Genomic DNA, 15,978 nt, shown 5'->3' with positions numbered 1-15,978 from the left:
GATTCACCGGTTAAAAAGCAGCGTCAGGTTTTCAGCACGTGGCACAGTCAGCAGGAGCATCTCAGCCGGGTGAAGCAGAGTGGGGATCGCAAGGCGTAGCCTACGCGACCACATCCACGAGATATGACGCACTTCTTCGGGCATCGCCGACAAATAAGACACAATACTAATCACAGCGCTGAAGGTACATGAGAATACCTGTGCTGAGTGATACCAAGGGGTCAGGTAGCCCGCTATCCTGTCCCTTAACCATGAAAAGCATAGGAAGAGGGTACACACAGCTGTACGGCCTTACTACACGCTGCCAGCCTGGGGCAATTTGTGCGTCAGTTATTTCCTGGGCTGGTCTTTAATAGCCTCCAATGAACTCTCCATTCCCACATTTTAAGTTCTCTTTTGACCAAGACAAAGTAGCTTTGTGACTCAGGGACTTCACACAGTAAGTAATACATAGAGAGACTACATCGTGCGGAAGGGTTATTAGCAGGATTTGGGCATTATCACATTGCATGCTACGCTACTTACGTTTGGCAGATTTTCCTCTCTGAGAAAATGACATAAAGCTAAAAGCAAAACTTGTACAATGTCATCTGTTCTGCACTAAAGGCCCTTCAAACAGGTGGTGTTTCATATCACTTCTAATAGCTTTCTTACACATCCTGCATCTTTCAAGCATGAGGTTGTATCATTATTTTAAGTCTTCCACCAACAACTCCCAAGATCTAAACTCGTACGTATACCCGGACACACAAACACACAACGATTGCCCTACCAAACAGTCCAGCAATTTTAAAATATTAAAGATGCGATCTACCTCCAGATCTATCAAGCAGCAATACAGTCTCATAAAAAAGTAATGCTGCTTATTTTTTTTGATTACTGGCAGGCATCGCATCAGGCATAGCATCAGGAAGGTGAGTTAGCAAAGACATTCAGACGCTTCTCCCCAAAGGCACAGTGACCTCAAAGGTCGAAACCAACTCTCTCCTCCCAAAGTGTGAGCTGATGCTCCCTTACGCCATTAAAACATCACAGAGTTAGGGAGATAAAACCTTTTAAATCAATCATTTTATAGGCACAGAAAAGTGACTCTGGAAGCTAAACAAGAATGTTCCGGTTAAAAATGGTATTTATTGCTGTGGCTGTTTCTTAGTTAGTTTCTTCCTGACAAACCTGGCTAAAAAGGATATTGTAAAACAAACTCCAATGGTTTGGCAGTTGATTGATCAACAGTATTTATTGTACATGTCACGAATGGCACTGACACTGTGGAAGCCTGGGTCCTATAGCGTCACATTCTATCAGAAACACTACACAATCATTTCCCTAAGCTATATTTGCAGCAGTTACAACTGCTTTACTTTTCTAATGCCAGCAATTACATTTATGTTTGTTTTCACATAATACCTCTTTAGGACAGCTGGAGAGAAACCAGTGGCTCATGGGACAGAATTTGTTGTTTTCTTTTGTTTGTTTTTTTAAGAATCTTGCTGTGCATTTCGAAATCTTTCATTTCTTTAAAAACAAACCCAATACAATCGGTCTTTTAGTCTTTTTTCAGCAATATTGTTCAGGTTAATTGAGACAATGTTCACGTGGCATAAATATGAATGTTACAAGCAAGTTGCTATATTTTGAAGACAACTTACTTGTTTTCATTGACTATACTGACTATACTTCATTATGGCAAATAATTTTGAGAAAGTATAATTACATATACCGTGGGCTTGGGTTTTTTTAAAAAAACACAACATGGAGGCCACCACAGTTACAATAAAACTTCAGCCTGTTAGGATTTGTTTTTCTCCAAAAGTAAGGAGGACCGCGATCAACAAAAGAATCAACAGAAACTAAACATATTGCGCAAACAGTCAAAACGCAGAAGCCAACCCGCTGCCTCTACAGGGAGAGGAAGAAGTTGAGCTACTTCAACAAAAGTAAATGGCACTTGTCAGTCAAATTTGGCTTGACTAGGTCTCGTTCTGCTTCACCTTTCTGCTCTTCCGCTCCACCGCTTCGCGTTTCCCTTCATGGCTTTGGGGAACGGCGGCAGCAGAGTTGTCCTTCCTACGACCGTGTGCCCAAGGAGCCGCAGTTTGTAAGCCCCACAGGCTTGCGCCGGGGGGACCCTCTCTGTAGGCGGTGGGAGGGCTGCACCGGAGGGGTCTCTGGCAGTGAGACGTGGTAGAAGTTCGGTAACCGAATGTCGTACCTAAAGCCTTTCCCCACGTGCACTCTGTCATTCAGGGCATACAGTTTTTCGGCAATATCACTCCCTATTAAAATTGAGAACAGGCGGGAGATGAAACGGTGTTTAGCAAACAGCAGATACAGCTTCTTTCTCCTCCAGGCCACGTACCGACAATCTGTCTCCGCTGTAAGTGTTACCTATAAGAAGAGAAAATTAAAATTAGATAGGTGATAAGGCAGTGGTATTGCCGCTGCGGCCCTTGCTCAGAAAGCATCCCCCCCCCCCCCTCAGGCTGTGTCCAGAACATGTGCCTCCCCTCTTTGCACCGACTGCAATTAAAGCCATTCAATCCAGCCAGAGACCTCTGCGAGGTCTACTGTACGCCAAAGACGAGCGAGAAGGGTGACTGGGAATGGACAGAATGACTGTGTCTTGCCAGCCTCGGTGACAGTACGCCGATGCCTGCGCTGAACGGCAGCCCCAAGCGGGACGCCCCGGCCTCAGCCCTGCACACTGCGCCGCTCTCGGCAGCCCCAGCTGGGAAGGCAGGTCTAAAGAAAGCTCTTGACAAATGCCGTTTGCCCTCGTGACACGAGACATCAGATCCCACACAGGCAGGAGCTAGCGTGTCAGCCAAGTGACAGCAGCGGGAGGGCTCCCGGAGGACAGGGAGTGTGCCCAGAGGGACAGAGGGACACAGGGAGTGCCCAGATGGACGCTGTGTCCCGTGGTGTCCCCAAGCTGTACCACAGGCATGCCTCTCCCCAGCCCGTGCTCTCTGGTTCACCTCCCATAGCGAAGCCTCTTCAGCACCAACTTCCACCCACTTCTGCAAACCTGGTTGCTCAGGGCTGGATTGTAGCACAGTCAAAGAACGCAAACAGAGTCTACCTCCCAGATTAGCTTAAAGAACAACTCAGTTTGTTGTAACGACAAGATGCAAACAGAAGGAAAATACAAACGGCATAACCAGTCCAGCAGGTAAAGAGGACTTCCCTCCCCAAATGAACGGAATGCCCCTTGTTTGTATAATTTCACAAATGAAACCCACAGCTAAATGAACTTATTTCTAAACCAGTTAGTACTTGAACAGTTTTCTGTGGTATTAAAAAAAAAACAACCTCCGCTTTTACCTGGAAAATTCCCTCTTCTGTGGGCCTCAGTGAATCCCATTCAGGAGAATCCAGAAATTGAAGAGGAAAAATATAATGCAGAAACTCCCCATCAACTGTCACTCTGATCCTACCAAGATAAGATGTGTTAATTTGTTAGTACTACCTGTACAGCAGCGACGACTGCAACAACAACGTGTTATTTCTACTATGTGAGGAGTTTAAATCCAGCTCTGAGAGCATGAAAAAGCAATCACTGGCCAACAGTACCCTAATTATGTTTTTGAACACAGCTCGATCAGGTCAGTGGAAAGAGAATACAAGACCATCGTGCAACCAAAATTTAAATCTTTCCAGGCCTTACTCAAGTCATATTGTTCTCTCTGGGGCTGGTCCGCACAGTGACGTGCAAGCTTTGCCATGAAAAGCCCAGCGTGCACTGGAGAGGTGAAATACCAATGCACACAACACCATTTGCCTCCTTCACTTGAAAGCCATGGGATATATACTTCTAGGTTTGGCAAATACACATTCTAGAGGGAACAAAGTGGCAAAAGCAAGGAGTGGGAAGCAGGAGTTCCCCACGGCATGTGTTAGGTAGGGCTCTTGCAATGTTTAACACAAATTACGTGGCCACAGGACTGTCTCTGGAGCCAGAACAGCACGGGGCTACGGGATCTCTGTGTGAATGCCATGGCTTTCTGCAGATGCCAAAGAAAAATTTTCTGTCTACGTTTAAAATCATATTGAAGTTTGAAGGCACACAAGCAGGAAACGTATGCTTGAACCTCATGAGCCAAAAGAAAAAAAGCAAGCTGTGGGAGTCCCCTTTTAACATCTGCTCTGCACTGAGATTAATGCTTCCTACAAAATCAGAACAAGCAGCCCTATACTGCACGAAGGAGGGTAACAGGAACTCCCTGCATGATTACTAACTGACTTGGCATGTAGAAGGATGGACGTTCCTCCTCTAGTATGACTATGACTAAAAGCAACCTCCATGTAGTACTTTCTAGACAGCTCCCAAGAATGCTCTGAATCAGGGTGTCACTAGGGCCAACTACCTAAAATCCATATTGTTCACTGCAAGTAGTCCTAAATCAGCTGAGTTTCAAGCTGCCTACAAATTCCATCTGTCCATGGAGCAGGCTGTCAAAATGCACCTACAAGGTGTCCCATCAAAGACAGACCACGGGCATCATCTCTGGGTATCCCATCTACTCTTGTGGTGGTCCAGTACTGTATATCACTTTGTATACAGTATGAAAGCCGGTATTTCCCTTCAGGAAAGCATCAGCAAGGTTGCCAGAAGGATCTCCAGTAAGCAGGGAGTCAAGCTGGTAGATTTATTGCCTCAAGGTCTAACTAAGGGCCACAGTATACAGTAACTGTAGACTCAGTTCTGCAAATCTCGACAGGGCTCAACTGTCCCCTTGTAATGGAAGGGCACTCTTGGGCCTTCTGCTCTGCCTTGCTCCCGCTCTTCTCCCACCCCTCAGAAAGCAACCAAGTACAATCTGTATCAAAGTCAAGAACTCTATTAAACAGTTTATTGTGGTGTATTCACTTTCATAACTACCTTTTAGTCCTGTTGCAGATGACATTAGCAAAGAAAAACAAGAAAGATGCTGCGTTCATCAGCTAGGCAGTAGACAGACAGCAGACCATAGCCCGAAGACTGAAGTACACATTTCTTCCATTTATCTGCCTAACCTGTTAAGTGCTATAATACAGTGGTCTAGAAAAGAATGACTTAAAATCTTTTTCTTTATGCTATTACAGATCTTGTGCTTAATGTTTTTATGCTAGTGCTGTCCTAGACAAGTGTATTTAGCCTATTAATATTTCTATTACTTGCATTAATATTTAATCTATTGTGCTGGAAAATGAACAAGCAATATACAAATCAGGCTTTTTTTTTTTCTTTCATTTTCAAGAAGGAGGATAAAATAAAGATATGTGCAGTAAGTCTGAAAAAAACGATACAAACCTGCCTGACACAAGCAAGGACAGTTTATCAATGGGTGTCTTGCCCTGCATGGCATAACAGTGTTCCTTCTCCAGGGTAACCACTTCTGCATCACAGCACAAGACGATCTTCCTGTAGACAGTCAAGGAAATTCCCAGAGGCTGGAAGAGGGCACTGTAGAGTTCCTGGAATTCTCTGTCAAAGGAAACACTCCGAACTTGGTAGGTAACGTAAATGAACTGGACAAAGCATATAGCAAACAGTATAAAATTCCAGGAGAATATATCAGCAGCACAGACATCCAGCCAAGCCCAAACAGAAGAGCAGAGAAAGCCCAATCCAAGCAAGCTGAAGACATAGAGAAGCCCAAAGAATCCACTTCCACCCATGAAGCCAACAACAAAGAGAATACTGGCTAGGTGGTAGATAGATCCCTCTGCCTCTTGCTTCCAGGTGGTACAGGTAGGATGTGCATATATCAAACTTTCCCAAAAACTTGCATTTTCTCCCATGGCTGGAATAATTTTTTGAGTTGGCTGAATCTTGGAAACTTTTATTTATGTGATACAGCTAGTGGGGTCCTTTGCTTTTCCATTCTTGCAAACTCTGTTCAATGATCACATAACATCAGGGTCTCTTTTGGTAGTGAAGTTGCACCTAGGATTTCCAGCAACTAGGAGCCTAATGTTCTCAGAAGGCAATGCTGTTTCTCATCAGTTCATGCATTGTCTTGACTTTGGCCATGTCATCTGTAGATTCATCTGATCTGGAAAACTGAAGAAAAGACGAATTACTTATAAAATTATTTTCATCAATTAAGCTCTAGCAAAGCTTTTACTGTCTAAAACCACACACTGCATTACAATAATACAATTCCCCCTGTAGACCTGCGATTCCAGGATCAAACCTTAGTATGCAGTCAGTTGGAGATCATGTTTCCTTGTCTATGAATCTAGCAACTTCGAATCACCGCTGAATCCATGTACATCGCATCCACAGCATCCTGTGACAAGGCTTCCCACAGCCTAACTGCCGAGAAACCAGCTGTATTTGTTGGTCCTGAACCTAGCTCTTGAACCAGAAGAGACAGTGAACTCTTGTCCCTTGTTCACCTCCTCCATCACAGTCTGGATTTCTGTCAAACCACTCTCCTTTCCCCTCTTTGCCTTTCTGTTATCATTAACGAGTTGAGCAAGGCTGCTCTGTCCCCGGAGACAACAAACTACATCCCCAAACGCCACGATAAGGGAAACCCACAAGGTTCACAAGGGATGGTCTTTTCTACTCCAAGGATGACAGGCAAAAAGCTGTCATGTATAAGGAAGACTACAAAGCTTAAAGGCAGCTTTATACAGATTATGTTATTAGAACATCAAGTAAGTAGTCCTACAAAATACTTCTCAAAGGGCATTTACAAAGCAATTTTATAACATTCGAAGTTCTACTTCACATAATTTCATGCCATGGGCCACCTAATTTTATTGTTCAACACTGTAAAATGTTAAACATGCTATTTGCTTCCATATTATAATGTATTCCTAAGAGTTAAATAAAAAGTAAAACACACAACCAAAAGGCACGGAAAAAAACCCAAAATAAATTAAAAAATCAAAACCAGCTTTCTATGTCTGTCTTTTAAAGTAAAAATACATGCTTCAATGTGAGATTAGACATGGTAGAAATTGCAAAGCCAGAGTCTATCAGTAGTGCAATCAGGATTGAAACCCAGCAAAGTCTTTAACTGTCTGGTTCTCTTCTTGGTAAAACAGCAGGGAAGGTAAAAAATATCCTGCTATCTAAATTATTAGATTCTCTAGAATATCAAAGGTAACTTTTTTTGTGTGTCCAAGAGCCACAGAAGTCAATACTTAAAAAGTCCTGCTGGTGCAGTGAAGCATCCAACATCATTCAGCAGGGCTTTCAGTGTTGGTTTTTTTACAGTGACAGGTCTAAGAAATTAATAAAGCAAAGTTGTATCACATTTCCGAGCTGCTACAGCTTTATTTCTTTAAAGTTTATTCAAGCCCCAACATCAATTCCATGATTCAAAGACACTAATGCTAAATGAGGACAATTTAGAATCCTAAACAACCGAGCGGCAGAGGTCAGAAGAAAAGGTTAGGAGGAGAGCTCTCCCTCTCTGGGAGTGGCGATAGGGAAGTCACTGACCCATAAAAATATCACAGCTAAAGAGCAAGGAACCTTACCAAATTAAAAGTGCTCAATATCCTACTGTAGTGGAAGAACCAGCATTACAAGAATGAGGTACTTTGTAGCTATGAGCTTTGCTGCTTGTCTCTACCCAAACACTCTCCTCCGGTACAGGATTCCCGCTGGATGCAGGATTTAGGCCTTGGAGAATGAGAGATGAGAACTGCATCAGCTACGATGAAGTTACCTGGGCATGGCAAGAGCATGAGGAATTTTAGGCAGTACTTCTGTGATCAAGGGGTAAGATTTCTGAACCGAAAGAAAATAAAACTAGAACATGCAGTTCCCAGACGTTGTGTTCTGAATCCAGTCAGCGTTTCCACTGCACGGTCAAAAATTGGCAGCAGAAGTCTTTTGTTTGATTGTTTGGTGTTTGTTTTTTTTTTTTTTTTTTAAATAGAACCACTGATAACAGTTATTTTGGATTATTGTTAATAATTCTACTCTATTGCCAATGTTCTGCTCTAAGCAGTTCTCATGAAGACCCTAATTTCTACAAAAAAAATCAGTGTTTTGAGTGGAACCATTACTGAGAAGTTACACGGGAAGCTGTATGCACGCCACAAACAAAAATGCTGTGGATCCGCACTGCAATTTACTTTCCATTACCAATGCCTTTTTGTCATGTAAAGTTGCACATTGCAATAATTTGACATGACATTGCAGTAATTTCACAAAATTTATGTTCAGTTTCCAATCTGCTTATAGAAAATCACTGACTGCCTGCACCACAGCTCATAGCATTGCTGTAAGACATCCATTCATGACAAGATGGGTCAAAATAATTTGGGAAGAACGGCATACTGCTAAGACACAGATAGAGGGTCATCATAGGCAAAACCAAAGCCCTGGGAAAACTGTCCTGTATTTCTAACTGTTTATTTTTGGAATGGGACCTGTCTTCCAAAACCACTGCATGCAAAAATCCCACTTATTTCAGTAGATCTGCACAATGAGAACTTTTACGGTACAGCACTGTGCTTCAGCATCACCCAGGCTGGAGAGGACCTTCCTTCATCCAGGCAAGAGAAAGGGCAAAGGCCAACGCTGGCACAGAATACAGCTGCACCGACACGACACTCTCCTGAGCTACGTGAAGTGTGCAGGCGAAACCAAACCCTCTGGAAATACTGATGAAGGCTACTATTAAATGGAGCTGCTTTCTCGAGGCCCCGGTGAAATGTGCTTGCTGCCCGTGAACTGCAGGCAGAAAGAGAGGATTCACCTCTTTTTAATCAAGACATTATTCTAAGATTTGGGAGCTAAAAATTATTGGTAGGGGTTTTTTATGAAGTATTAAATAAAGCAGAGACAATAGTATGCATGGGCCTAAGCATAGTAAAATTTCTGACTTTGATTGGTATTTAGTGGAAGATAAGGCTTTTCACATTTTTCTCTACAGTTCCTACAAGTCCAAAATTTAAACTCTTGAGAGCTTCAGAACAGTCACTCCAATAAAGCCATTCACCTACAGTAGGGGGTGAGGGGGAGAAAAATCCACAAAACCAAAAAGCCAAGCAGCTGTGGTACCAACTGTGCCTCGTCCTCCACTGAGGACTTGTCTACGAAGTGCCCACAGTGGCACGGCATTACCAACTTTGTAAACACACGGAGGTGACACCATCCTTTCACTGAAATGCTTTGGCATTCTTAGCTATCAGGATGGGGAACGTGCCAACTGATGCGGCCTTGTTTGATGTTCTGCTTCAGCTGTCCTGTCTGTGGTGAACAGTTATCGCTACAGTTTCATTTGGTGGTGGTGACGAGGCAAGCTTCAGCGGGAAACCACATTTAAAGCGGGCATCTTGGATTATAAACCTGAAGAACCGTATCTTGCCCAAGTAAATGTCAAATACTTTCTACTCTGTCCCCTGCCTAAGAAGAAGAAGGAGCACCATGCACAAGCACAGCCTCTGCTATGTGACTACCATATGCAGAATAACACAACATTGACATCTGTAGGCTGCTGGAGCCAGAGGTGGAAGAGGTCTCCTCCCAGCTCAGGAAGGAGACATGCCCTGTCAACACAGGCTGAATTACTGAGATACTTCTGAGTGTTTTGCTCCACCACACATCACGTCGTCTCCAGCAGAAGGAGGTGAAGTGCTGGGAAAAATCAGTCCAGACTAGAGATGTAAGCAATACACAGCGGAGTGGACTTCTTTAAAACAAACAGCAGCATTGTTGAAAGGACTAAGCTGTCACCAGAAAGTGTTAAAATCAACGAGCTTGCTGGAGCTTCAGAGCAGTAAATGGAATATTTCACTTATACCCTCCAAAATAAATACCTGCCATCAACTTAAAACTTCATATAAGCAGTATACTAAAGCAGTCAAAACAGAATGAACTTATATTGTAATTTAAATGCGCATGGTATAAGTCCCCCTCCTCAAATGGGCATTCTCCCCATAAACTGGCATATTCCCACAAAGAATTTCCAATTACGTAAATTTTTAGTTTTCTTGAGAACTAGGTACTTTACCCCATTTTTGTCATTGATGACTCAAATTCATCTTTGAGAAGCTTTGAGTGTTAGTTACTGTGTCTGGATCACAATTAATTTCTGCAAAAAATAAAACCTAAAAGCTCTGTGGGCATCAGCAGTTCTCTCCTTGGGCTTTTTAATTAAGTGAAAAGTAAAGCTGTTTAGAGTTCGAATACTCCATTCTTTAGTTGTCTCATCCCAAGTATTCAGCCAGAAAGCCCTCAGCACATTCACCCTGTACACGTTGGCGGGCTGTAGAACCGTACACGATGATCGTGTAACCAGCCTGGATGAAGTACATCGTTTGCTACACGTTTGGAAGCAAAAGGGAAGATTTTCCTTTACAGCATATATGCTTCCATGTACGAAATGAGATTATGCTGGATTTAGCAGGATTTGTCTCACTGGTTTTAGCCATCTACGGTGCAGATGTTTATACATGAGCTCGTGGTCACAGCCTGGTTGGCAGTCAGCGAAGCTGCTCCAGCAACTGCGCCGGGAACCAAGCGGTCCCTCCAGCCCAGGGTCTCTCGATGCCCCCCGGCTTCCAGAGGGGCGAGCTCAGAGCACCCCATCAAGGCTGGCAAGTTACATCTCGTCTGGCCATCATTCAGATGTATAGAAAGAAGCTACTTAATTTCCGCACCTATTTCCTCTAACATGCAATGCAATTGCACACATGGATTAATGTACCCCTCCCTTCCATCGCCCCTACGTCTCCGAAATCCTCTCTCTGCCCCCCCTACTGACACCTATTGCTCTGAGGGGTTGGCTGTGTAGCAGGCTCTCCCCAGGCTGCTTTCCTTCCACAGTTGCTCACTTGAGGTTAGACACCCACAGGGACCGAGACAACCAATCTCTTAATTGCAATGCGGTGTCTAACTCACGCCGTGCATGGAGGAGCTATGCACCGACAGACAGGTATGGCTATGCGCCTACAGGCAACTATGCCCAGATAAACAAGCCATTCGCAGTGATAAACTGTTCTCCAACCCACTTCAGGCTCAAAGCACACATAGAGCAATTAGGACAGTAACTAACAACACAAACTCATATCCTAGCTTACCTTAAACTTCTTGAGACTATCTCCTAGACAACGCAGTAATTATAATGCCGGAAAACACTGTTTTCCCAAGAAAATGCAGCCTGCGCAATATAGAGAAGGCTGCAGTGTCCTCATCACAGTCCATAACAGCTATTCAGGAAGTAAAAATGGAAGAAGGATGAGGAAGAAAAGGACTACCCAATCTAAAAGACAAAGGTACCAAGATAATCAGTCACAATAAAACCAGATATATTCATATTACAAAGATACACAAACATACACAGCAAAGGTAATTACTTAATGGGATGGCTTTAAAGACTTCCTTTGCTGGGCATTAAGGAAGTTAGGATGCCGTCTGGTACCTAAAATAAATCTGGATATGCTCTTATTAAAAAATGAATTGATTTACTACAGTTACATTTTTTATTCTCCAGGAAGTCCGACTGGATGATCACAACAATGTCTTCGCGACTTTTGTCCTAAGTTACTTAATACAAACAAGTTTTACATACCTAGAAAGTGGCATAGCTGCTCTTCCCAATGAAATCTAAAAGCCTATCTTAGATACCTAGACCTACCTACTTTAGACAACAGACAACCCTGAAGACAGGTATGTCTCTGAAATTATTCCTCATACAGACCTTCCAGCAGAAACCTTCATCCATGCTAAGTCAGCATCCCTTCCTGGCAATGTTCTTCAGAGAAAGGGACGTTTTAACATGAAACACACATGCAACCCTGGCAGCCAAGCCTCTGGATCCCGCTCCCCATCGCAGAACGAAGTGCAACAGCAGCGCGGTTCTCCTTCCCTCAGTCTCCTGTCTGTGCAACGTCGCAGCTTCAACAAGCAAGTGAGCCACCAACAAGAGCCAAAACAAATCACTCAGAGCACCCTCACAGGAGCAGGGAAGATGGATTTGCACTCCCTTGGGCCAAGGAAGGCATCTTGCGTCTCACTGATGTCTCACTGGTACATCTCACCCCCCTGGATCAGTGCTCCGAGTGCAGGCTGTCACTGGGAAGGCAAAGCATCTCAGGTTCTAGGAAAAGCAGTCAAACCGCACCCTTCCCAGTCCTTCCAGTATCCCCCTGGGCTGCGCGGGCTCCAACTCCTGAATTGGACCCCCCACCCCAGAGCATCCGAGTGAAAGTGATACCTTCTTGGAGAGTGACCCTTCTGGGAATGCTCAGAGCTACAAAACAAGCAGCTGGGGCACATCCAAGCATCAGTGGTGCTCCACTGCCTTCAGGGCAGCTCTGAGAAATAACCATCAGCCAAACCCAGGGTTTTTTCCGGGCCAAAACCTTGCTCTGGTCAGGCAAAATTTAGGTTCCCATGTTCAAGGTTGTTCAACCAAGAATCCCCTTCGGTCAGCTGCAGCCTAACCCTGGAGACACCCCAATGCCATCTCTACATTGAAGTCAGCGGTCCATGCGAAGGACCCACCAACAGCAGGAGGCTGATGACTGGTTGTCCTCCTCGCCAGGGTGGCCCTGACTCCCGCCTCCCTGCTGGAGCGTACGCAGAACTGCTTTCTCCAAAGCTGAGCGCTTTAACCAGAGCCTTTTGAGGGGACTTTCAATTCACTGAGCTTCTTTGGCTGCAGCTGGGAAGGCCTGATTCTACGTACAATTTGCCCAAATCCCTACCAATCTTTTTAAGAAGTGGAAAAATCCTGGGTGGGACACGGGGACATCAAGAGAGAAAGAAAACCTACAGCAATATAGAAGTTTCAGGTTCATTAGAAGCACTGCATACAGTGAAGCTGCTATTATTTAGTCTTTAAATATTTAAAGACCAGCTTACTATACACAGCTTATAGTACTCGAACGATTGCTCATTTATCACCGTAAAATATACAAAGCAATCCTCTGTGGTTGCAAAGCCAATATTGAAGATGCGATCTATTTTATCATTGAGACAGTAGCTGATATGAAAAAAAAAATTACAGATTTTCTTCCAATTTGAATCTGAACTGATGAACAATAAGTACGTGTGGTATTCCTGCCAAACTAAAAAGAATAATCCCCTCCCTCCTTTTTTTAAGGTCTTTTACTCCTAGGAAACATGAATATGGAATGACAGTCAGACATTTTTTAAACTAACTATGGATTGCTAGCACTTGGATAAATTTGAGCAAGGCTCTTGTCTATCGAACAGCATTGGCCAAATAATAATTCAGGGGGTCTGTTTTATTGTGTTCTATAATAAAAACTGCAAAGTGAAGCACAAGTTCAAGCTTTTCTGCAGTTCAACTTTTAAATTAATAATAGAGAACGCAGCTCCAATGCATATTTCACAAGTGCTTTAAAACTGTGTTAATGAACTACAGCTGAACTCTGCAGAATTCAGCTTCAATGAGTCTGTACGGTGTAGCAGTGCCTTTGGTCGGGAACGTATTCCCATGAAACCACCCACCTGACGTGAACTTCATTTCCCAAAAAAGACATAAACACAGAGGCTTGGTTCATCACACTACACCTGCACGTACAACTGGATTACAGAGAAGCAGTGTCACGAGCCACGTGTTCAAACAGAAAAACAGCACGCTGAGTCATGAAACACCACATTTATGTACCCTGTGAGCTGTAAACCAGAGTGAAACACAGTGAAAGGTAACGAGGATGCCCTAATGGAGCCGCTGAAATTATTTGCCTTTACTGGAGGGTTTGGGGTTAGAAGTACAGTTGTAGTCTCTGCTTTATTGGAACGAGTGTCATACGCTTTCCCTACAAAGCAGAGCCAGGCAGAAGCATGCACATGGCACCGGTTTAGCATCACTTTCATCAGTTTTACAACTAATAGAATACTCTTAGTTTTATCATGTTATATAATCTCAAACTGAGGCTTTGTTCACCATATAACACCTGAGTTTTGTTTGGACAATAACGGCATGCCCAATTACAGGTACTGGATCATCACCAGGAAACACTGATCAGAGTTCTTTTTTTTAATGTGTTCCGCTAGGAACACATTAAAATGATAAAATAAAATTTCACCTCTGAAGAGCCTGCACACTTAATACAAAGATCAAACGTACCTTCAGCTAACAACCCTTTTCTTGAATCCCTAATAAACTTTTTGTTCTCAACTTTCAGCATAAAAGGCTTCCCTGCCATAAATTTTGCCTTCACAGTTACCTGTATGACATTTCCGTCTGTTTCAATATCTATTCTCACTACAGGACTTGCAGTGTATTTAGTATTTTGCAGGCAAGGCGTTTTCTAAAAACTTGACATTTTAAGCTACTTTATTATTTGGCACCACACAGAACTTTGTGGAAAGCCTGAACGACAATAGTTCTGCAGATGCGGAAACCATTTCTTGTTTAGCTGTGGTCAGTGAAGACATTTTTACTTGCATGTATACAATCATATTCCCGTTAATCAACAGAGTGGCAAGAAGCTTTAGTTCTGGAAGCCAGATTTTATCAATGACATCTTTATAACACTACCAGGTGGTCCATGATTCAATATTACAAGAGATCAGCTATAGAAAATGTTTGCCCATAAAGTGATTGACAGCCTAAATGCACACAAAGCTTTACAGAACAGCTGAAGAAAATGTGGTAAAATATTATAGCTTGGAAAAATATGTTCGGGGAAAAAATATTATCGTTTGGGGAAATGGAGTGTTTTGTATCCTTCGTTGTATCTTTGGAAAGAAACAACTGCAAACGCAAAAACCGGATCTTAATTTCAGGGTTCATCTGCTCTTACCATTTGTTGATGGGGGAGAGAGAAGAATCAGATAACAGCAGCCTATGAAGCCAAACCCTAGTCAGTGGCAGAAATCCCCGGGCCCCGCGTTGGTTTGGGGAAAGCAGCGATACTTCTCGACTCAGCTCTTGCGAGAGCGGTCCCGCTGCACCCGGGGAGGAACCGGACAGCGCGTTTTCCTCGGGAACAAACCCCAAACCCGACATACATCACGAAGAGTCTCACTTCAGGCAGACCCTCCCGGGGAGGGGAAGAGGAGGGCAGTGTACAGGGGACGTGGTACAGCTCTCCAACTTCTAGCCGAGCCTGAACCCGGACCGCACCGTCGGGGCGTACCGGGCAGGAGCGCCCCGACCCTCCCGGCGTGACTCCCCGTCCCATACCGCCCACGGCCCCGCCGAGCCCTCGGGGCCAGTCCCCGGAGCGTCCGCCTGTCCCCGCAGCGCAGCGGGGCGGGAGGCGGCCCCGGCTTTCCCCCTCACCCCCCTTTCGCCCACTCCCCCCCGCCCCCCCGGCCCCGGGCAGAGCGGGGCGACGCTCCGGGCGCTGCCTGAGTGGACAGCGCCGGCGGGGGGCGGGCGGGGGCAGCGCCGGGGCTCCAGCCCACCGGGGCTCCAGCCCGCCCCGGCTCGGCTCGGCTCGGCCCCCGCCCTGCCCGCGCCCCTTACCTGCCCCGTGCCCCTGCCCGCGCCCTCGGAAAAGTTTCCCGGCCGCCCGGGGGAACGCCGCCGCCGCGCACCGGACGGGACGGGGACGGGCTGAGGCTGCCGCTCCTCGCCGCTAAAGCGGCCCCGCGTCCCGCCGCGTCCCCCCGCAGCCGCCGCTGTGACTAAAATAGGCAGAAGCCGGCGGGAGGCTGCGGGCGGCGCCAGCTCCGGGGCCGGCACCGAGCGGCCGCAGCGCGCAGGCGCCTCCCGCCCGCCCCGGGGGGCTGCGGGCGGCGGGGCCACCCCGGGGCCGGTCGAGCCCGGCAGCGCCGGCCCAGCCCGGGGCAGCCGCGGCGGCGAGAGAGCTGCCGCCCATCCCGCCGCGCCCCTCCCGCGGCGGCGGCGGCGGCGGCGGCGGGGTTGCGGGGGAGGAGGCGGCGGCCGGTCCCGCCGCGGGGCTCCCCCGCCGCCCCGCGCTGCCGGTGGGCGCCGAAGGCGTCGAAGGGGGGCGGGCAGGGGCGGGGGGGAGGCGGCAGCGCTGGCAGCGGGGACACCTGGCGGGGGGGGACACGACAGAGCCCGCGGCGGTGCCACCCCC

General features: G+C 45.9%; 1 protein-coding gene across 2 annotated transcripts; it reads right to left on the bottom strand.

Annotated features, from left to right (window-relative positions):
- Positions 1-903: 903 nt before the first annotated feature.
- On the bottom strand, positions 904-15,541 carry POPDC3 (popeye domain cAMP effector 3). Of its 2 annotated transcripts, none has more exons than XM_082480540.1 (4): positions 15,402-15,541; positions 5,294-6,046; positions 3,325-3,433; positions 904-2,388 (listed from the first exon to the last, which is right to left on the bottom strand). In XM_082480540.1, the coding sequence occupies exons 2-4, from the start codon at positions 5,782-5,784 to the stop codon at positions 2,068-2,070; spliced, it is 921 nt and encodes a 306-aa protein (XP_082336666.1). In that variant the 5' UTR covers positions 5,785-6,046; positions 15,402-15,541; the 3' UTR covers positions 904-2,067. The 2 variants fall into 2 exon arrangements, with proteins under 2 accessions (XP_082336666.1, XP_082336667.1); XM_082480541.1 differs by lacking the exon at positions 15,402-15,541 and adding an exon at positions 7,480-8,132.
- Positions 15,542-15,978: the final 437 nt, after the last annotated feature.

The sequence above is a fragment of the Vanellus vanellus genome, assembly GCF_965231255.1.
Source record: "Vanellus vanellus genome assembly, chromosome: 3".
NCBI classification, from domain to species: domain Eukaryota; kingdom Metazoa; phylum Chordata; class Aves; order Charadriiformes; family Charadriidae; genus Vanellus; species Vanellus vanellus.
This window is presented reverse-complemented; position numbering and strand designations above follow the sequence as displayed.

Coding starts and splice junctions, on each gene's coding strand:
- POPDC3 (XM_082480540.1), bottom strand. CDS start 5,784: ATGGGAGAAAATGCAAGTTTTTGGGAAAGTTTGATATATGCACATCCT. Junction 3,434..5,293: donor TCCTTGCTTGTGTCAGGCAG/GTTTGTATCGTT, acceptor TTATCTTGGTAG/GATCAGAGTGACAGTTGATG. Junction 2,389..3,324: donor CAGAAGAGGGAATTTTCCAG/GTAAAAGCGGAG, acceptor CTCTTCTTATAG/GTAACACTTACAGCGGAGAC.